We start from the raw sequence: 22,721 nt of genomic DNA on the forward strand, positions 1-22,721 counted from the left end.
AGCATCTCATGTAGTGGGTGCGAAGTTTTTCTGGGTTGGGGGCCGGATTCACATTCTGGGCAGCTTCCCGAGGGCCAATGGAGAGCAGAGTGATGCAAATTTTACCTTTGCACAGAAGGCCACCTTCTACAAATAAACCATCCTCCGCATCCTTCACCAAGGTGAGGAGGAAGAATGATCAGTTTTTGGAGTCACATTTCCAGCAAGACACGAAAAAACACTTGAGGAAGGGGCAGGGCAGGCGAGGGGCGTGGCCCGTGGAAAGGGGTGTGTCCTGGCAAAAGGGGAGTGGCATCAGGGGAGAGTACCAAGGGCCAGAGAGTTTTGGAGGGCCACATTCAGCCACTAAGACACCGTAACCCAAGGTTCCAAGGTGGTATACCGAAGGATCAAAAGGCTCCCCCCCCCCTACGTTTGGATACAGCCAGATACCATTTTGAATCAAGATAGCAGATGGGAGCGTTTCAAGACTGCACCAAACCTAACCAAATTTTGCCCCATGGCCCCTTCCGATCTCCTGGCCAAACTTTGCATGACAGTTCCTGGGATTGAGGAGCAGGAGCTCGCCTGCGTTTTGGATGCCGTCGTTGAATCGAGGGAGCTGACCGAACCTCTCAAAACCGCAGAGGTTTTCATAGAATCATAGAGTTGGAAGAGACCACAAGGGCCATCGAGTCCAACCCCCTGCCAAGCAGGAAACACCATCAGAGCACTCCTGACATATGGTTGTCAAGCCTCTGCTTAAAGACCTCCAAAGAAGGAGACTCCACCACACTCCTTGGCAGCAAATTCCACTGTCAAACAGCTCTTACTGTCAGGAAGTTCTTCCTAATGTTTAGGTGGAATCTTCTTTCTTGTAGTTTGGAGCCATTGCTCCGTGTCCGCTTCTCTGGAGCAGCAGAAAACAACCTTTCTCCCTCCTCTATGTGACATCCTTTTATATATTTGAACACGGCTATCATATCACCCCTTAACCTCCTCTTCTCCAGGCTAAACATGCCCAGCTCCCTTAGCTGTTCCTTATAAGGCATCGTTTCCAGGCCTTTGACCATTTTGGTTGCCCTCCTCTGGACATGTTCCAGTTTGTCCGTGTCCTTCTTGAACTGTGGTGCCCAGAACTGGACACAGTACTCCAGGTGAGGTCTGGCCAGAGCAGAATACAGTGGCACTATTACTTTTTTGCTGTTAGAATTCCAGAGCGAAAGAAGAAGAGGAGTTTGGATTTGATATCCCGCTTTATCACTACCCGAAGGAGTCTCAAAGCGGCTCACATTCTCCTTTCCCTTCCTCCCCCACAACAAACACTCTGAGGTGAGTGGGGCTGAGAGACTTCAGAGAAGTGTGACTGGCCCAAGCTCACTCAGCAGCTGCAGGTGGAGGAGCGGGGAAGCGAACCTGGTTCACCAGATTACGAGTCCACCGCTCCTAACCACTACACCACACTGGCTCTCAGCAGAAAGCAACTGCTGCGGGCATTATCTGCGGGAGGAGAAAAAAGTAAATAAAAACTCGACTCTTTCGTCTGTTTTTTTTTCCCCTGTTGTCGTTTCCTCCAACATAGGCTTTATAATTAAATAAATAAATGAAGGGTATTCAAGGCAGTTTTCACTTCACAGTGGAGAGACCCTTCGCGCTTCTCACCAGAACGTGTCAATGGCGCGCCCGGGGCGTGGTGTATCATCGGAATCACGCTTCGTTCACGACATCCCTTCCCCTCCCTGAGAGGCGGAAGGAAGGGAAAGAGGAGAGAAAAGCTGTTGGTCTGTCTCTCCCTTTCGTGGAACACCCCGTCACCCCAAGACACACACAAGTTTCTGCGGCATATATATATCTATATATATCTATATATATCCCGCTTCCCCACAACCTGTAAACAAACATTTTTCTGCGGGGAGAGGGGTGGTGGGAAAGAATACATTTATAAATTAGACATATTAAAATATGAAATTAGGGGGGGTGGGAGAGAGAAGGGAGAGAAATGAAATAGGAGATAGGTAACAAGATGGCAGAGAGTCGGTGGAGAGAAAGTCTCCTAAATGTTGCAAGAAAGGATCCCTTAAATAAATAATAAAAAAGGGATATTATGAACAGGTGAGGGTGCTTCATGGGCATCTATGTGGGTCGAATTTCACTTCCACCCTTTTTTACAGAGGCTGCTTGGGCAAATGGGGTGGGGAAACATATCCCTGGGTGCAACGCAGTGGACACACGCAAACCCATTTTCTTAAAAGTTCCAGGAACCGGAGATCTCTCCGTTCCCGTTTCGTCTGACCACCAGTATAGTCAATGGAACAGCCGTAAGTTCTGGGACTTTTAGAGGCAGCTGGCTGAGGAAAGGATGCCCAGCTCACACCTGGGTGACTTGAGGAAGCAGACCAGGTACCACTGCGTTTTCACCCCAGGGATGGAGACGCGACTGTTTTCCTAAGGTCTTCTCTACGGTCTATAGGGGAATGCCAAGAGATTTGAGTGGGGGAGATTTGAGTTGAAGGCTCATTCCCGACCCGTGCAAAGGAAATTATGCAACCCTACAGCAGCAGCACCTCTGGCTTGTATCCAGAGCACTCCTAGGAAGAAAACTGGACCCCTGAGAGCTGTGAATGGGCTTGTCTGGGGGAAGGTCCAGATTGGACTGGCGTGAACTGAAGGAAGCAAAAGTGGGGGTAGGTGGGCAGAGAGGGAAGAGGAAGCAGAAGACTTAAGGCCCGACGGAATGCGTGGCCCTACTTCAGCTGCAAAATGCTACACCAAAGGAAAACTGCAAACCAGAGCAGCACGGCTGGTGTTCAAGCCACTGGTTGACGCCTCATTGACGCCTCGTAGTCAAGACGGCCACGGGGCAGCCGATGGAATAGCGGCGGCCCGGGACGACTTGCGAGTGCAGGGTGGTATTAGATACCCGTTGCACAACTCACTTATTGGAGTTTTCCAGCAGCTGCGTCTTCGCCAAGTGCTGTGAATTTTCAAAGTAGGATGCACATTTGAGTCTCACTTGAGCTGGTGCAACAACACAATGTGTCCCGTTTGCTGGGTCCGCGACCAGGAGCCCCACATTTAGTAATAAATGAGCCCTCTCTAGCTCTCTTAATCTGCCGCCTGCCTCCCTGATCAGAGCCGGCACGACACTTGTGCAAGACTCTCCCGACTTTTGAACGAACCGTGCAACAGGAGGCTATTTCGCTAACCACGATTGCTGCCACTAGCATCACACGAGGCCAACGAAGCGATTATTAGAGCCTGCAACCCATGGCTGCCACCTGGAAACTGCCTTCGTGGAAATGCGGGGTGGTGTGTGGGGTGGGGAACCAAGATTTATGCAGGGAGACAGACACAGGAGAGAGGTTCAGGAGGTTGTCTCCCCACCTTATCAGCTCCCGCAGTTTGGAAGAAAAGCCCCTAGTTGCATGACCAAGAAAGAGTGAATGTCTGGGTGGATGACCGATGCTCAGGGCGAAATTAGGTTAAGGGTATGAATGCTGCCACAAACCACCATCGCCCTGCACCACAAAATGAAAATGATGAGGGGAAAGGGATATACCGTATTACCAGCAACAGGAAAAAAGCTTCCCCATGGCTGAGGTTGAGAAAAATGGAAGAAGAGGGAGACAAGGAGGTTTGAATGGCACGGAGTCCGCCCCCATCGTCCTCGTAGTATTTTGCCAGCTGGCCGAACTGGGCAAGGTTGGGGGAACAGGACGGGACACCTGCTTTTCATGCTCTCTCTCACGCACAGAACGCACGTATACCTCCCTACCCGGAGTCTCAGTTTGGCACTCCAACCCTGTGCTCCTGCCGTCACCCGACTGCCTCTCTTCCGGCAAAAGCAGACGCGCAGATTCTTGCTGGCTTTGGGAAGCCGGACTGCCACGGCGAACGTCAACCCCTGGAGCGCCCCGCCCCGCGCCCCACACCCCGCCTGAGAGCTGTGCAGTTTTGGCAACAGGACCAGGGAGCCTTCTTCCGTTCTGCCCCTCCACGTCCTCCCCAACCCGTCACCCAGAAGCTGATGCATCTTCGGAAGGCTGCGACGTGCGGATTACCGTCTTCGCAATGCAGGCTGCTGCTGGAGGAGATGAAGTTTCTCCTTCTGCCCAGAAGGCTGGTCCCGATAAGAGGGTGCCTTAAAAAAAGGCCTGGGGCAGTGTGCTTGCGTAGGGATGAAAGCGGGAGCAGGGTGGCGATTCCACCCACCCTATGGCAAACCAGGATGCGGCCGCAAGGTTTGGCAAAAAGGAACGTCCCCTGCTGCTACGGAAAACGAAACTAAACAGAGGTGCCGCCACAACTGAAGGAAAGTGCCCAAATGAGCTTGCTCTGGACCTTCGGGACCAGTTGTGTTCCACGTCCGCTCGCGCCGTGCGTGAAAGCTTTCCGCCCCACTGATACATATCCTTCTCTAAAAGTGCTCCTGGCAACCCTTTCTATCTCTGCGGCCTCCCGCATTGCGCCGGGGTTTTTTTCTCGGCTGGCGATGCTGGAAATCCAGCTTGCCCAGGGCTGGGTTGTTGCGGAGGAAGACTTTGTCTGCCCCCTGCATGGCTTTGCCCCCCATCTACAACGGCCCCATGGGGGTCACAGGTTCCCCTCCATCGGCTTTCTCTCTCTCTCTCGTTTGCAAAGCTGTGCGAGAGAGTACGACGGAGGCGTTTGGTTTCGCCAGAGGGACGTCGAGCACAGGGGCAGGAAGAGCAGTGGGCGCCCCTTCCGCCCCCTGCGATTTGGAAAAGCGAGGACCGGACGGCTCTTGACCGGCACTCGTGGCCCCGGGGGAGTGTGCGGGGGAAGGGTGACGATAGGCTGACCCGTCTCCGTGCCCCCTCCCCAAAGGGCAATTCCAGCCAGTCTTGCCAGAGTCAGCTTTCGTCCATCAGCGGACCCCTACGCAGGCTGCAGTCACTGAGACAAGGACTCCGAGTGACCCCTGGGAGCTGGGCAGGCAGCTGCCAGGAAGCTATTTACATCTCCAATGCCGAGGAGGCTGAAATCTGGGACCGATAAGGACACTTGAGCGGGGGCCACCAACGTCTCTGGATCCCTGTCCAGTCCCACGTGGCCGGAAATTAAAGGCAGCCCCTCCGCGACGTTCCTGGGGAGGGCGAAGTCCACGGCAAGGGCGTTCCCCGAGCACCGCAGTGGCTCCTGTTTGCCGGCTGCGGCCACCTGGTAGAAGCCGGATTCAGGGGGGTTCGGCGGGTGCTGCAGGAAAGCGGGGGCACGGCTGCCGGTGGCGGCTTCCTCGGCGGGGTCGAAGGAACAGTTTGTTTCCGAAGGGGTGCTGTACTCGTAGCCGTGGCCCGACTCACTCGTGCTGCCCAAACTGCACGCTGCGCTCTCGATGCTCAAAGGTTCTGTGCAGGGGGGGAGACACGCAAAAGCCTGGTTCACACACCACAGGTACTTGATTTCAACTACTGCACACTCTAAAAACGGGAGTCACCAAGACAGGGCCTTTTCGGTGGTGGTGCCCCAGCTGGGGAATGCCCTCCGCCCCCCCAGCAAGGTTGCCACAGTGGTACCTCGGGTTAAGTACCGTATTTTTCTCTTATTTTTCGCTCTATAAGATGCACCAGACCACAAGACGCACCTAGTTTTTGGTGGAGGAAAACAAGAAAAAATATATTCTGAATCTCAGAAGCCAGAACAAGAGGGATCGCTGCGCAGTGAAAGCAGCAATCCCTCTTGCTGTTCTGGCTTCTGGGATAGCTGCGCAGCCTGCATTCGCCCCATAAGACGCACACACATTTCCCCTTACTTTTTAGGAGGGAAAAAGTGAGTCTTAGAGAGCAAAAAATACGGTACTTGATTTCAACTACTGTACACTCTAAAAATGGGAGTCACCAAGACAGGGCCTTTTTGGTGGCGGTGCCCCAGCTTGGGAATGCCCTCCCTCATAGCAAGGTTGCAATTTCGGGAGAAAACGGATTTATACTAATTGAACCAAAATATCTTTTGAATTCCCAGTCATGTTAGAACATTTTCACCCCCCTCATTTTTGGAATCTGAAAGCTGAAAAATCCAACATGTCCATCACTATAGGGTGATGACAGCGTTACAATTTCACGAAACAGTAGTACCTTGTTTTGTGACCGGGTTCCGTTCCGGGACCCTGACCATTAGGTCCAGTCGTGGCCAACTCTGGGGTTGTGGCACTCATCTCGCCTTATTGGCCAAGAGAGCCGGCGTACAGCTTCCGGGTCATGTGGCCAGCAGGACTAAGCCGCTTCTGGCGAACCAGAGCAGCGCACGGAAACGCCGTTTACCTTCCCGCCAGAGCGGTACCTATTTATCTACTTGCACTTTGATGTGCTTTCGAACTGCTAGGTTGGCAGGAGCAGGGACCGAGCAACGGGAGCTCACCCCGTTGCAGGGATTTGAACCACCGACCTTCTGATCGGCAAGTCCTAGGCTCTGTGGTTTAACTCACAGCGCCACCCGCACCCCTGTACACTGCTTAGACTAATGAAATTAAGCAGCAGCGTAAGTTGTAGTAAATGACAAATAAATGTGCTTTTCCAGGACTCGGGAGTTTTGAAAGCCTAACAAGGGGAATTCCGACCAGCCTACCTGTGCTTTCGATTGCCAGGTGATCTGGGTTGAAACGAGAGTCAAGGCATCCAGTGGATGATGGGATGGGTGGGGAACCTCGCGAACGACTGGCACTTTCTACTTCGCCACCATCCAAAAAATTATCCACATAATCCCTACAGGTTGGAGGCAAGCAAAACAAAACACATTTGTAGATTATGATGTCCCTCTCTGCATTAACCGATTATGGGGGGGTGGGTGGGGGTGGAGTGGTTATCAAGGGGCATCCATGCCCCACATTTTCAGGCCTAAAGGTAAAGGTAAAGGGACCACTGACCATTAGGTCCAGTCGTGGCCGACTCTGGGGTTGTGGCGCTCATCTCGCTTTACTGGCCGAGGGAGCCAGCGTACAGCTTGTGGCCAGCAGGTCATGTGGCCAGCAGGACTAAGCCGCTTCTGGCGAACCAGAGCAGCGCACGGAAACGCTGTTCACCTTCCCGTCGGAGCGGTGCCTATTTATCTACTTGCACCTTGACACGCTTTCAAACTGCTAGGTTGGCAGGAGCAGGGACCGAGCAACGGGAGCTCACCCCGTCATTGCGGGGATTCGAACTGCCAACCTTCTGATTGGCAAGCCCTAGGCTCTGTGGTTTAACCCACAGCACCACCCGCGTCCCTATTTTCAGGCCTACACATTTGGAATTACAAGCGGTAACAAACAAACAAACACACTCTGAGAATAGCGCCTGCATGTTTTACATTCTATATCAGGTTCTGCAAATCCTAGTCACTCTTTTTTGTTTTTTTTTTAAGAAAGGTAATATTGGGCGGGGGGTGCCCTCCTGCAGAGTGGGGAGCAGCCCACGACCGTGTAGCATGTGTGGCACAGGAAGAAGCAAAGATCACCCATGTCGAAGCGATGATTCTTCAACATCAACTTCGTTGGACTGGTCATGTTGTGCGGATGCCTGATTATCGTCTTCCAAAGCAACTACTCTACCCCGAACTTAAAAATGGAAAGCGTAATGCTGGTGGTCAACAAAAGAGGTTGAAAGACTCTCTCAAGGCAAATCTTTAAAAACGTGGTATAAACACCGACAACTGGGAAACAGTGCACTGTGAGTGCTCCAGCTGGAGAACAGCCTTTACCAAAGGTGTCATGGGCTTTGAAGATGCTCGAACTCAGGACGCAAGGGAGAAACGTGCTAAGAGGAAGGCATGCTTGGCAAACCCTCACCGGGATCAACTTCAGAGCGCACAGAAACACCGTTTACCTTCCCGCCGCAGCAGTACCTCTTTATCTACTTGCACTGGTATGTTTTCGAACTGCTAGGTTGGCGAGAGCTGGGACAGAGCAATGGGAGCTCACCCCGTCACGGGGATTCGAACCGCCGACCTTCTGATCGGAAAGCCCAAGAGGCTCAGTGGTTTAGACCACAGAACCACCTGCGTCCCAGTTGTCCAGGGTGTGTGTGTCGCTCCTCCTGCTAAACCTTAAATGCTTCCAGATTAAATCTAGGCACCTGCCAGTTTTCCTCTCCCACTTCCAAATCTCACTCTCCCTCCTGCTTCCTTTCCCTTCCTTCTGCTTCCTAGTGTTCCTCTCCCCCCATCTTCCCCTCTCTTGTTTCCTGGCCTTCAGCTCCCTCTGTTTCTTTGTTCCAGCTCCCAGTGGCATAGCATGGGGGGTGCAGGGGGGGGCCGGCCGCACCGGGTGCAACATCTGGGGGGGCGCGTTCGCTGCCTCCGGAGTCGCTGAAGAGCCTCGGGCACAGGCTGTAGCAGAGCCCCATGTCTCGTGGAACCGACGAGCTGTGCGCGCGTCTGGGCTGAAGGCGTCCAGCAGGCAGCGGCTCTCAGCGCTCGCCGCGGTCCCCGCGCATGAGGGCCACGGAGGGTGAGCCAGGCAGCCCCTCCTCACAGCCCCGTCGCCGCTGCTGCTACTGCAGTTGCTGGGCCATGTTGCATTTTCCTCGCCTCTCCGCCCTCCTCCTCCGGGCAAGCGGCGTTGTTTGGGCGGCAGCGGCAGCGGCAACTCGCCTCAGATCACCTGACACGCACCTGCCGCCGCCGTGGCTACCTTACCGTAAATACCCCAGCCCAGGCAGCAGCAAGAAGAAGCTGGCAGCGGCGGCAGGTTAGGGGTTAGGGGTGCAAATTACTTGCCTTGCCCCGGGTGCTGACAACCCACGCTACGCCGCTGCCAGCTCCCCTGCTCCAACTCAAGCCCCCGGGCCTGCGATTCACCCGGTGTTGTGGACACAGGCCCCAGCGCTCCACCCAGCTCCCACGATACTCCCGGGTGGTGGATGGGGAACATACTTCTTCCTTCCAAACCGCGTCTGCTGCGTAAAGTAGTCATAGCGCTCCGATTTCTTCCACATGTAATAGTACTCCACACATTCGCCTACCGACCGGGTGCGGACCTGCGGGGAAAAGGGAGGAGAGGGAAAAGGTTAGGACAAGTCACGGCTTCTGGAACACCTCTCAGGAGCGACATTTGTGTAGGGATTGCCATACGTCCGGGATTTCGAAGGCGGAAGTGACGTCCAGGGGCAATTCCCAGAAGGAGGCGGTTTGTCCTGGATCTTTGGCAAGTAAACTGAGAAATCGCGGATTTTATTATTATTATTATTATTTTGTAAAAGGTTTGTAAAAATAAATTGAGGAAATGGATGAAAGAAAAAAAGAATAATAACATGTTAAAATAAATTATCAAGTTAAAGTTGAGAAATAAGTCAAAAGGATTTGCTGAGCTAATAATTTGAATTGGAATACAAGAAGGGGAGGTGTGAGGAGGTCTGAGAAGCAAGTTAAAAGAAAATAAGCAATTGAAATTTTATGTGTTTTTAATTGTTTTTAAGTTTTGTACATTTGTATTTTTGTATTTTTTGTTTACTTTTGTTTTTGTGTTGTTATTGAAAATGCTAATAAATATTCATTAAAAAAAAAGAGAAATCGCGGATTTTTTTGGTGGGGAAAAAAAAAACCTCACCAACTTTGGGGGGTCCTGGTTTTTTTTTTTTTACTTTTTGAAATATGGCAAATATGGCTTGTGTGAACAGAGCACACGTCCCAGAATCCTCCAGGAAGCACGAGGCTTACAAAACATTTTTTTCAAGGGGGGGGGAGGGGCAGGAGGCCTGAGAGATTAATAATCAGCGTGCAAAGGGTTCTCTCCAACACAAAAGAATAACACTTTACATTTCTGTAGCACACAGGTTACCAATATTTTTAGGCCCATGGGCCCACCTGACTTTGGGGTGGGTGGGTGTCACAGAAGACACCCATAGGGTTGCCAGATCAGGCGCATCCCAGCCCCTGCGATTTTGGTGCCCAAACTTGAGACCCAAGTTTCTGCTGAGCTGAACCTTGGAAGCTGAATGCAGTCTTCTTAATTAAGCAAAATTGCAAAAGAATAAAAGACATTCCAGCCCACCTGAGGTCTTGAGACCCCACCCACCCCCTCCCTTCTCCTAGAGACAGAAATAGAGAAAGCTCATACAGTGGTCCCTCGGGTTACATACGCTTCAGGTTACAGACTCTGCTAACCCAGAAATAGTACCTCGGGTTAAGAACTTTGCTTCAGGATGAGAACAGAAATCGTGCTCCGGCGGCGTGGCAGCAGCGGGAGGCCCCATTAGCTAAAGTGGTGCTTCAGGTTAAGAACAGTTTCAGGTTAAGTACGGACCTCCGGAACGAATTAAGTACTCAACCCGAGGTACCACTGTACAGTAAGTAATACCTTGGATCCCGAATGGATGTTTTGGCTCCCGAACGACTGAACCCAGAATGAGTGTTCCGGTTTGCGAACGTTTTTTGGAACCCAAATGTCCGACGGGTCTTCCACAGCGCTTTGGAAGTCGAATGGACTTCCGGAACAGATTCCGTTAGACTTCCGAGGTACGACTGTACACACATACATGCACACTTTATTTTCCAAGGGCTCTGGGTGCGAGACCCAGTACAATTGCTCCGAGCCTTGAAAAGCACATCGAGCTAGAAGCAGTAGTTGCAAACTGTGTCCGTCTCCCAGACCTCCTCCTCCAGCTCTATGGGCATTTAAAAGGGTTATTCCTCTTTTCCCGGGCTTCACATGTGATTAAAGGGAGACCTGCTGTCCTGGGCGACATACACACGACGGCCAACTACCTTATTTGCTTGGATAAGGTGGAAGTTCTTTCCGTGGACTCGGAACCCGTGTTCGAAATTCCTGCATTCCTCTTCGCTCCAGGCACAGAGCTCATCTGTAGCGGAAGCAACGGGGGGAATTATTTGTGAGAGACGCCTGCTGAAAGTTTGCAGAACTTCTCCAATAGATGTTTCTCTTTGTGACTGAAGAGTTCTCCATAGCTGTCAACTGTCCCTTATTTGGTGGGAAAGTCCCTTATCCCAGCGCCGTGTCCTGCTGTTGTCCCTTATTGATGATGTCCCTTAAATTTCCCGGCTTTCAAAGGAAGCAGCTCCTCTCCCTCCCCCCCTCCCTCGCTGCCGGCCAGGGAGGAGGGAGGCTCCAACTGTGTTGCTTGGCTGCGTTGCTCACCCAATAAGGAGTCTAAGAACGACTGGGGAATGGAGCTTACATGCCTTGTGCCAATCAAATCGGCCGCCTTGCCTGGGGACTCGCCTTTGCTCAGCGCTTCCCAGCGGAGAGGTGACGGTGGTTTCCCTTGCTGCATCCCCTTTGCCGGGTTGCTGCGCTGTGGGAACCACCGCTTGAGGCTTCGTTTGGCTGCTGGCTGGGCTTTCTGCCTTTGGCTCAGAGGGGCTCAGAAGTTGAACATACCTGTGCTTGGGAAATGCCTTATTTTGGCTGCTGATCCCTTATTTTCGAGGCTGCTGGTCCCTTATTTTCAAATCTGTAAGTTGACAGCTATGGAGTTCTCCCCGCCCCCACCTCCACTAAGCTCCTTGGAGAGTGTGTGTTGATACTGTTTCACTTGGAAAAGTCAACAGGGCTGGGGAGGGGGATTATTCCCTATCCCCCGGAATCTCTCACCTCGAATGACCTTCACGTTGAACCGGAGTCTCCGTAGCGCCTCTTCGGCGTTGAAGTTGCACTTCACCAGTTCGTACAGCGCCTATGGAGCAAAGAGAAGCATGTCTAAGAGAAGTGGGGAACTTCAGCCCGGTCCTGTGGAACACCCTGCCACTAGAGTTCCAGAAGGAACCTTCTGTGACAATTTTTAAAATGCTTGCCGAAAACGTTTCTGTTCCACCAGGCCTATGCAGGAGATTAAGATCACATCCTTCCAAACAGTTAATAGATAACCTGTTGCTAACTTGTTAATGGTTTTATGGTATGGTTTTGTGTTTGTATTGCTGTAATTGCTATAAAAGGGACACAGGTGGCGCTGTGGGTTAAACCACAGAGCCTAAGACTTGCCGATCAGAAGGTCGGCGGTTCGAATGCAACGGGGTGAGCTCCCATTGCTTGGTCCCTGCTCCTGCCAACCTAGCAGTTTGAAAGCACGTCAAAGTGCAAGTAGATAAATAGGTACCGCTCTGGCGGGAAGGTGAACGGCGTTTCTGTGCGCTGCTCTGGTTCTCCAGAAGCAGCTTAGTCATGCTGGCCACATGACCCGGAAGCTGTACGCCGGCTCCCTCGGCCAATAAAGAGAGATGAGCGCCGCAACCCCAGAGTCGGTCACGACTGGAGCTAATGGTCAGGGGTCCCTTTACCTTTAATTGCTATAAATAATAAAACCATTACTGTTGTTAATTAATTGTCCAACGACAGCTGGGGGCCCAAGTTTGAGAAACACTGCTTTACAGGATACTTTGGGGAAAGACGTGACTGTTTAAAGTGGCATGAAACGGCTTTAAAAATATAGAGTGCAGATGGGGCCTAAGCGGAGGAAAGAACGGAGTAGACTCAGGCAGAGAGGCGGCAGGCAGACTCTTCTGCGACGGCAAGGGCTGGGGCTCACAAGAGCTTTAAAGATGGATTTGTATCTCACGGCACACTGCCATCTCACGCGCTGTTTGGGAATGAACACTGAACTCACTTGCTCATTGTCCTTGACCGTGTCCCCCTCTGCAAGACTGGCGTTCGAGACTTCGTCCCACCTTCTCTTTATGGCTCGGTAAAGGAACTCTTCCACTTCCCTCTCGGGGAGGATGTTTGGGTCCCAAAGAAGCTGGTCGTCGTTTTCGTAGACTGGGAGAGAGGAAACATCGAAGGGCGGGTCTGAGATCGACAACCCTGAGCAAATACTTTTACCTTCCACTAATCCGGCAGGCGTGGGGCGTGGGTGGTGCTGTGGGTTAAACCACAGAGCCCAGGGCTTGCCGATCAGAAGGTCGGCGGTTCGAACCCCCGCAATGACGGGGTGAGCTCCCGTTGCTCGGTCCCGGCTCCTCCCCACCTAGCAGTTCGAAAGCACGTCCAAAGTGCAAGTAGATAAATAGGTACTGCTCTGGCGGGAAGGTAAACAGTGTTTCCGTGCGCTGCTCTGGTTCGCCAGAAGCGGCTTAGTCCTGCTGGCCACATGATCCGGAAGCTGTACAATAAAGCAAGATGAGCAACTGGACCTAATGGTCAGGGGTCCCTTTACCTTTACCTAAACCGACTGGAGGCTGAGTGACACAGACTGTGGGGCGGACACCCTCCCCTCCAAAGCGACCCCAGAACCAAGTGGGTTGTGGCGACAGAAGGAATGGAAAGGCGCATGCCTCCTCCACCGAGCCCGCTCGCCCACACGGAGTCCCTGCTCACCAGTGGCGACCAGGCAAGGAATCAAATGCGAAGGATGTTTTTATATATATAAAAGTTCCTTCTCTTAGAAAGAGGACGCTGGCATTTCCTAAGGAGCCAAATTCTACTCTCCCCTGGTGAGCTTGGAACACACACACACACACACAATGCTGGCTGGGATGAAGATAAAGTCCGGAGCATGTCAGGGCCCAATGGATGAAGTTTGCCTACCTTTTTCGCCATGCCTGTTCAGGTGGAGGAGGGGAACAGCTGCCTGGTATTGAGGACCCACCATGATCTCCTGTGAGCAAGATAATAACAAATAACAACAGCAGGATCATTCAATTGTCAGTAGTGTGCTAATCTTTCCTCGCCTCTCCTGCTTCTGGGAGGTAAGCTGGAAGGGGAGAACCTCTTCCATATCTATCTATCTATCTATCTATCTATCTATCTATCTATCTAGGTAAAGGTAAAGGGACCCCTGACCATTAGGTCCAGTCACGGCCGACTCTGGGGTTGCGGCGGTCATCTTGCTTTACTGGCCGAGGGAGCCAGCATACAGCTTCCGGGTCATGTGGCCAGCAGGACTAAGCCACTTCTGGCGAACCAGAGCAGCGCACAGAAACGCCGTTTACCTTCCCGCCGGAGCGGTACCTATTTATCTACTTGCACTTTGACGTGCTTTCGAACTGTTAGGTTGGTAGGAGCAGGGACCGAGCAACGGGAGCTCACCCTGTCACAGGGATTCGAACTGCTGACCTTCCGATCGGCAAGTCCTAGGCTCTGTGGTTTAACCCATAGTGCCACCTACGTCCCATATCTATCTATCTAGATATAGATAACAACAACAACAACAACAACAACAACAACAACAACATTTTATTATTTATACCCTGCCCATCTGGCTGGGTTTCCCCAGCCACCCTGGGTGTCTCCCAACAGAATATTAAAAACATGATAAAATATCAAACATTAAAAACTCCCCTAAACAGGGCTGCCTTTCAGATGTCTTCTAAAAGTCAGATACAGTAGTTGTTTCTTTCCTTGACATCTGATGGGATGGCGCCACTACGAAGAAGGCCCTCTGCCTGGTTCCCTGTAACCTCACTTCTCGCAGCGAGGGAACCGCCAGAAGGCCCTCAGAGCTGGACCTCAGTGTCCGGGACGATGGGGGTGGAGACACTCTTCAGGGATACTGGGCCGAGGCCGTTGAGGGCGTTAAAGGTCAGCACTGACACTTTGAATTGTGTTCGGAAATGACCTGGGAGCCAATGTAGGTCTTTCAGGACCGGTGTTATATGGTTTTGGCGGCTGCTCCCAGTCACCAGTCTAACTGCTGCATTCTGGATTAGTTGTAGTTTCCGGGTCACCTTCAAATGTAGCCCCACATAGAGGACAATAGGCGAGACAACTCTTCTGTTCCTTGCCCGGAACAGGGGTGATCTCCCAACCATTTTCCTGACTGCTTATTTATCCCTTCCTGAAGGAACGGAAGAAAACGGTGAATGCCGCGAGTGAGGTCCAACCGCAAACCTTGGGAAAACCAAGATGGGCAAAGTTTCCGGGAAGTGTTGTAAGTACAATTGTAAGCCAGCAAGGGATCAAAGACCTGCCCTGAAAAACCTGGTCCTACTGTGATCAACCTTTCAGCTTCCAAGTTGCCTGGTGGAAAAGTCTGTTGAAGATGGGAAAAGGGGCAGCTGCCCATATCAATGAAGATTCAGCAGATCTGCAAAACCTAACCGAGCTGTGAAAACGTCTGCCCCCAAAGCAGACAGAGCCTAATGGGCATTTTCTTGGGAGAAAAGAATGACAAATCTAGACAGCATCTTAAAAAGCAGAGACATCACCTTGCCAACAAAGGTCCATATAGTTAAAGCTATGGTTTTCCCAGTAGTGATGTATGGAAGTGAGAGCTGGACCATCAAGAAGGCTGATCGCCGAAGAATTGCTGCTTTTGAATTCTGGTGCTGGAGGAGACTCTCGAGAGTCCCATGGACTGCAAGAAGATCAAACCTCTCCATTCTGAAGGAAATCAGCCCTGAGTGCTCACTGGAAGGACAGATCCTGAAGCCGAGGCTCCAGGACTTTGGCCCCCTCATGAGAAGAGAAAACTCCCTGGAAAAGACCCTGATGTTGGGAAAGATGGAGGGCACAAGGAGAAGGGGATGACAGAGGACGAGATGGTAGGACAGTGTTCTCGAAGCTACCAGCATGAGTTTGACCAAACTGCGGGAGGCAGTGGAAGACAGGAGTGCCTGGCGTGCTCTGGTCCAGGGGGTCACGAAGAGGCGGACACGACTAAGCGACTAAATAATAACAACAATGGGCAATTGGCTAACAGCACTCCTGAATGTTTCAATACTGGCCAAATACTGTAATAGGTGAAAGAAGCTTCTCTTAGAATTCCTCTTAGCCAGGGCCCCCTCCCTGTTTCCCACCTGTCCCGGTGGGGGACGGCGAGCACCCACCACCAGACGCGAAGGCCTACCTTCTTGCATTCGTTGGCAAGGATGGCGTCTTCTTCCGAGTCCTCGGCCGAGAAGGAGGCACACGGGGAGGAGCAGCGGCCTTTGCCTCCATCAGCCAGGAAGTTTGCTTTTTTTCCGGAAAGGGAGGAAGGTGAAGAGACAAGCTCAATGACTGGAAGGCGTAAGGAGCGCGCGAGAGGGGCCCTGTGTCCGCAGCAGGCCAGAGGCCCTTCAATTCCACTGTCCTCTTTGCCACAGGGGTTTACTAGAAGCCCGCAGGCAGAGAGCTGGCAAGGTGAACTCGGCCTGAGAGAGACTAGGGTTCAAATCCACTGCACTCGGACACATGAAGCTCACTGGGGGACCCAGGGGGGCTCTCAGCCCAGTCCTCCTTGCAGAATCGTCGTGGAGATTAAACAGAGAGGAGTACCTGGGAGAGACAGGAGCTCAAATCCCCTCCCAGCCACATGAAGCTCACTGGGTTAGCAATGATGGGCTGGTCCCTGCCTCTCAGCATAAGCCTATCTCACAGGGCTGTTGTGGGGATTAAGTGAGGAGGGGGAGAACCACGTCTGGCCCCTTGAATTCCTTGGGAGGTAAAAAGGTGGGATATACATTGGTGCCCCGCAAGACGAATGCCTCGCAAGACGAAAAACCCGCTAGACGAAAGGGTTTTCCGTTTTTCGAGGCGCTTCGCAAGACGAATTTCCCTATGGGCTTGCGAGTCTTGCGAGTTTTTCCCCTCCCCCCCCCTTTTTCCGAGCCGCTAATAGGGATGCTTCGCAAGACGAAAAAACCGCTAGACGAAGAGACTGCGCAACGGATTATTTTCGTCTTGCGAGGCACCACTGTACCATATTTTTTGCTCTATAAGACTCACTTTCGCCCTCCTAAAAAGTAAGGGGGAATGTGTGTGCGTCTTATGGAGCGAATGCAGGCTGCGCAGCTATCCCAGAAGCCAGAACAGCAAGAGGGATTGCTGTTTTCGCTGCGCAGAGATCCCTCGTGCTGTTCTGGCTTCTGAGATTCAGAATATTTTTTTTCTTGTTTTCCTCCTCCAAAAACTAGGTGCGTCTTGTGGTCTGGTGAGTCTTATAGAGCGAAAAACACGGTAACTATAACAAACGGATAAAGGAAGGAATTTGGGTGCAGACTGCCCCTGAATGTGGCATTTCCACTTAGCTTGATGGCTAGCTGCCAGTCTTGTTGCTGCTGCTGTCATTTCATGTGTTTATATGCTGCCTTTTTCCTATTATTATTATTATTATTATTATTATTATTATTACTATTACTTCTTGTGTTTATATCCTGACTTTCTCCCAAGTTAGGATTTGAGGTGGCTCCCCCAGAGTTTCAAAGCGTCGTTGTAAAATACAAAGAAATAGAAACAAAACCTGTTAGGAAAGAGCCAGCAATTAAATTAATAATAATAATAATTTATTTACAGTGGTGCCTCGCAAGACGAAAAGAATCCGTTCCGCGATTCTCTTTGTCTAGCGGTTTTTTCGTCTTGCGAAGCAAGCCCATTGATGGCTTAGCGGATTAGCGCTATTAGCGGCTTTTAGTGGCTTAGATAAGCAGATAAGCGGCTTAGCGGCTTAGAAAAAGGGGGGGAAAGGGAAAAAAACCCCGCAGGAACTCGCAATACATTTTCGTCTTGCGAAGCAAGCCCATAGGAAATTCGTTTTGCGAAGCACCTCCAAAACGGAAAACTCTTTCGTCTAGCGGGTTTTCCGTCTTGCGAGGCATTCGTCTTGCGGGGCACCACTGTACAATGCAACGGTCTCGGTTGTGGGGTGCACGTTTTTATCCTTATTTATTTATTATTATTATAATTTATTATTTGTACCCCGCCCATCTGGCTGGGTTTCTCAAGCCACTCTACGTGGCTTCCAACTGAATATTAAAAACAATACAGCATCAAACATTAAAAACTTCCTTAAACAGGGCCGCCTTCAATTATCTTTTAAAAGTAATGAGGGAACCGCCAGAAGGCCCTCGGAGCTGGACCTCAGCATCCAGTCGAGAGAAGCAAAAGCAGGGAAAGGATCCCCGCTGGCCTTTCCTTTGCGTGTGTGTTAAATACGACTATGCCTTTGCTCCCTTTTTCCCGAGGCATCTACACAGAGAAAACTTACATCCCATCTGGTTGGGGAAAAGGTCTGAGGCGTCGTGGGAGGTGACGGAAGGGGTCAGGTCGTCGGCCGAAGACTGTGTCTCCTCTTCCTCTTCCCCAGAAAGCAGGTCCTTCGCTATCTGCTCCTGGCCAGAAGGAATGAAGGAAGGGTGTTGTTGTTTTTAAATTATTTTATTTTGACAAAGTAATACTCATTAAAAAATAAGAATAAAAATGTGCACCCCACCACCAAGACCATTCCATTGTAACTATCCAACCTCTCTTCCGATGGTTTGACCCCTTTCCATTTTAAAAGTACAAATTCTACATACACCTTCCACATCTCCTCCAAATCATTTCTCCTGCGTATTCCCTGCCTTACCTTAATGGCACATGTTAAAGTAAAGGGACCCATGACCATTAGGTCCAGTCGTGGCCGACTCTGGGGTTGCGGCGCTCATCTCGCTTTACTGGCCAAGGGAGCCGGCGTACAGCTTCCGGGTCGTGTGGCCAGCATGACTAAGCCGCTTCTGGCAAACCAGAGCAGAGCACGGAAACGCCGTTTACCTTCCCGTCAGAGCGGTACCTATTTATCTACTTGCACTTTGACGTGCTTTCGAACTGCTAGGTTGGCAGGAGCAGGGACCGAGCAACGGGAGCTCACCCTGTCACTGCGGGGATTCGAACCGCCGACCTTCTGATCGGCAAGTCCTAGGCTCTGTGGTTTAACCCACGGCACCACCCGCGTCCCAATGGCACATGTTAATTTATCATTAAGAGCTATAACCCACACCTCTTCATACCATTTTTCCATTTTATATCCTGCTTGCCCCTTCCTCTTCCTAGCTATCATAATTTGTGCAGCTGTCAAGAAAATTTGTGAGCCTGTGAACCTTCCACCCCATCGTAAATTGATAAGAATGCTACCTCTGGAATTTCGGTCAGCTTTAACCCAGGTTTTTCTTAAACGCACACACAAACACACCATTATTATATGATGGAAGCCTTGCTTTAATATTCGCCTTCAAGCCCCTAAATGGCTTTAGAAATCAGAATTCCCCAACTCGGTGGCTTACGCAACAACTTCCCACTTTTAGAGAGAGAACACGGCCATTGGATTCTCCTCCTCCATGAATCTGTCTAATCTTCTTTTAAAGCCATCCAAGTTGACTGCGTCTTGTGGCAGGGAGTTCCATAGTTTAACAGTGTGCTGTGTGAAAAAGGGCTTTCTTTTATCTGCCTTCCAACACTCGGCTGCGCTGGACGTCCACAGCTTCCCGAGAAAAACTTTTCTCCCCTTGATTCTATAAATCGCAAACTGCCCTGCGATCTTCAGAGGAAGGGGAGTACAGATCTTTAATAAATAACAATGATGATGGTGATAATGATACAGTGGACACCTCCGGATACGAACTTAATTCGTTCCGGGGGTCCTTAAAGGTAAAGGGACCCCTGACCATTAGGTCCAGTCGTGGCCGACTCTGGGGTTGTGGTGCTCATCTCGCTTTATTAGCCGAGGGAGCCGGCGTCCAGCTTCCGGGTCATGTGGCCAGCAGGGCTAAGCCGCTTCTGGCGAACCAGAGCAGCGCACGGAAACACCGTTTACCTTCCCGCCGGAATGGTACCTATTTATCTACTTGCACTTTGAGGTGCTTTCGAACTGCTAGGCTGGCAGGAGCAGGGACCGAGCAACAGGAGCTCACCCCGTTATTGCGGGGATTCGAACAGCCAACCTTCTGATCGGCAAGTCCTAGGCTCTGTGGTTTAACCCACAGCGCCACCCGCGTCCCTTATGTACCCCGAAAAGCCTGCAACATGAGGCGCCACTTCTGCGCGCGTGTGAAGCATGCTTCTGCGCATGCAGCGAAACCTGGAAGTATACACTACCGGGCTTGCTGCGTTCGCAACCCAAAAGTTACGTAACCCAAAGGTAACATACAGTGGTGCCTCACAAGACGAAATTAATCCGTTCCGTGAGGCTCTTCGTATAGCGTTTTTTTCGTCTTGCAAAGCAAGCCCGTTGACAGCTTAGCGGATTAGCGCTATTAGCGGTTTAGCGGCTTTTAGCGGATCAGCTGATAAGCGGCTTAGGGCTTAGGAAAAGGGGGGGGGAAAGGGAAAAAACCCCGCAGGAACTCACAAGACATTTTCGTCTTGCGAAGCAAGCCCATAGGGAAATTCGTCTTGCGAAGCGCCTCCAAAACGGAAAACCCTTTCGTCTAGCGAGGCGTTCGTCTTGCGGGGCACCACTGTAACCCGAGGGTCCACTGTAATAAATACCGTGCCACCTCTTAAACTTGCCTTTTTCCTAAGCTAAAAAAGTCGAAAACACCACACACTTTCCTCATTGGGGAGTTACCCCACACCCTTTCTATAAAGGGGAGGGGGCACCTCAAAGGGCTTATCGGTCCTTGTGCTTCTCCAGTGTTCTAAACTCCCATTGTTCTAGGCGCAATATGCAACAGGGAATTTCATTAGTGCGATCCGTTTCCGAACTCTGGGCCTAAGATATTAGATTAAAACTGCAGAGTGGAAGGAAGGGAGGACCTTTTTCTGCCTCCCCACTTCCAGCTACTCTCTGAAGACCGGAGAAGAGACCCTCTTAAGAATATTAGGGGGTTCGGCAGGAGAAGCACTAGACCGTGTGAAAAAACGAACACAATATTTTAGCTACAGTTCGTTCATTTTCAGCTTCGTATGAGAACAGAAGACTCCTTGGAAAAGACCCTGATGTTGGGAAAGATGGAGGGCACAAGGAGAAGGGGACGACAGAGGACGAGATGGTGGAACAGTGTTCTCGAAGCTACGGATATGAGTTTGACCAAACTGCGGGAGGCAGTGGAAGACAGGAGTGCCTGGCGTGCTTTGGTCCAGGGGGTCACGAAGAGGCAGACACGACTAAATGACTAAAGAACAAAGAAAGTATATGTATTAGGACAATCCTTGTTGACAAAGGTCCGTATAGTTAAAGCTATGGTTTTCCCAGCAGTGATGTATGGAAGTGAGAGCTGGACCATGAAGAAGGCTGATCGCCAAAGAATGGATGCTTTTGAATTCTGGTGCTGGAGGAGACTCTTGAGAGTCCCATGGACTGCAAGAAGATCAAACCTCTCCATTCTGAAGGAAATCAGCCCTGAGTGCTCACTGGAAGGACAGATCCTGAAGCTGAGGCTCCAATACTTTGGCCACCTCATGAGAAGAGAAGACTCCCTGGAAAAGACCCTGATGTTGGGAAAGATGGAGGGCACAAGGAGAAGGGGATGGCAGAGGACGAGATGGTGGGACAGTGTTCTCAAAGCTACCAGCATGAGTTTGACCAATCTGCGGGGGGCAGTGGAAGACAGGAGGGCCTGGTGTTCTCTGGTCCAGGGGGTCACAAAGAGTCGGACACGACTAAACAACAACAACAACAAATTCTTGTTATTTAAAAAGCGCACCTTGTTGCGCCCACAACCTAGGTTTAAGGTGCCATTATCATATCTCGGTTTCTGTCGCTGTGCTTCTCCCCCTTAAAGGTGACCCTCATGAGGACTAGGAGCAGGGAAAGGCGGTTGGCAGGGAAAATGGGACTTACCTTATCCAGGGTCATGTCTGGAAGGTTGGGCGAGGCATCGTTGCTCTCGCTGTCCTGCTCGGAGATGGGGTCAGAGGCCTCGTAGCCGTAGAGTGCAAGCAATTCCTCAAACGGCATTTCAGAGTTCTGAACGGCAGGAGAACTTCGTCAGGAAGGGAAGGTGCCCCCTACCCCACCCCCGGAGCTACGCTGGCCGGGCAGAGCACTAAGGGCGCAGACTTGGCAGCTGAACCAGCCAGCATGTCATGGTAAACTACAGGGAGATAGGAAGCTGCCTTGAAGCAGTGAGGCCGCTGGACCCACCCAGCTGTGTCATATACAGTGGTACCTCGGGTTAAGTACTTAATTCGTTCCAGAGGTCTGTTCTTAACCTGAAACTGTTCTTAACCTGAAGCACCACTTTAGTTAATGGGGCGTCCGCTGCCGCCGGAGCCCGATTTCTGTACTTATCCTGAAGCAAAGTTCTTAACCTGAAGCACTATTTCTGGGTTAGCGGAGTGTGTAACCTGAAGCGTATGTAACATGAAGCGTATGTAACCCGAGGTACCACTGCAAATTTTTTCTTAAATTTACATCCTTAAGATATCAATGACTCCCCTTCTTCTCTTTCCATGGTTCATTTTACATATCAGAAATGGTAAAGGGACCCCTGACCATTAGGTCCAGTTGTGGCCGACTCTGGGGTTGCGGCGCTCATCTCGTTTTATTGGCCGAGGGAGCTGGCATCCAGCTTCCGGGTCATGTGGCCAGCATGACTAAGCCGCTTCTGGCGAACCAGAGCAGAGCACAGAAACGCCGTTTATCTTCCCGCCAGAGTGGTACCTATTTATCTACTTGCACTTGACATGCTTTCAAACTGCTAGGTTGGCAGGAGCAGGGACCGAGCAACGGGAGCTCACCCCGTCATTGCGGGGATTCGAACCGCCAACCTTCTGATCGGCAAGCCCTAGGCTCTGTGGTTTAACCCACAGCACCACCCACGTCCCACATTTACATGTCATAAATCCCTGCATATTTAGTAAAACTACACCACTCTGTATTCCATTACTGCATCCATCAAAACCTGTCTACACTGTTCAATTTATCTTAATGCTTCAGGCATTTCCAGCTGTACACAGCTATTTCCCATATATTCAATAAACATTTCCCAATTTTTTCTAAATGTATGTCCTTTTTGTTCTCTTAGTCTACATGTTAAGTCTGCAAGTTGTGCATATTCCGTCAACTTAAGTTGCCATTCTTCTTTAGTCGGGACCTCGCTCATTTTATGTTTCTGGGCTAACGAAACACGGGCCACAGTAGTAGCATACATAAATAACCTTTTTTGGAATAACACCA

General features: G+C 51.0%; 1 protein-coding gene across 2 annotated transcripts in view; it reads right to left on the bottom strand.

The window, feature by feature from the left end:
• Window positions 1–2,227: 2,227 nt before the first annotated feature.
• Window positions 2,228–22,721, bottom strand: part of MIER2 (MIER family member 2) — a 32,105-nt gene continuing 11,611 nt past the window's right edge. Inside the window, exons 4-13 of one of the 2 annotated variants that reach the window (XM_079960696.1) lie at window positions 21,384–21,509; window positions 17,832–17,949; window positions 15,714–15,820; window positions 13,454–13,523; window positions 12,534–12,685; window positions 11,525–11,606; window positions 10,678–10,772; window positions 8,848–8,951; window positions 6,565–6,701; window positions 2,228–5,348 (exon numbers count right to left, since the gene is read on the bottom strand). In XM_079960696.1, the coding sequence (XP_079816822.1) occupies window positions 4,894–5,348; window positions 6,565–6,701; window positions 8,848–8,951; window positions 10,678–10,772; window positions 11,525–11,606; window positions 12,534–12,685; window positions 13,454–13,523; window positions 15,714–15,820; window positions 17,832–17,949; window positions 21,384–21,509 (1,446 nt within the window). In that variant the 3' untranslated portion in view covers window positions 2,228–4,893. Of the gene's footprint in view, window positions 5,349–6,564; window positions 6,702–8,847; window positions 8,952–10,677; window positions 10,773–11,524; window positions 11,607–12,533; window positions 12,686–13,453; window positions 13,524–15,713; window positions 15,821–17,831; window positions 17,956–21,383; window positions 21,510–22,721 lie in introns of both variants that reach the window. The other variant, XM_079960695.1, reaches the window with a different exon arrangement.

Source organism: Podarcis cretensis (genome assembly GCF_951804945.1).
Source record: "Podarcis cretensis genome assembly, chromosome: 18".
Lineage (NCBI taxonomy): Eukaryota > Metazoa > Chordata > Lepidosauria > Squamata > Lacertidae > Podarcis > Podarcis cretensis.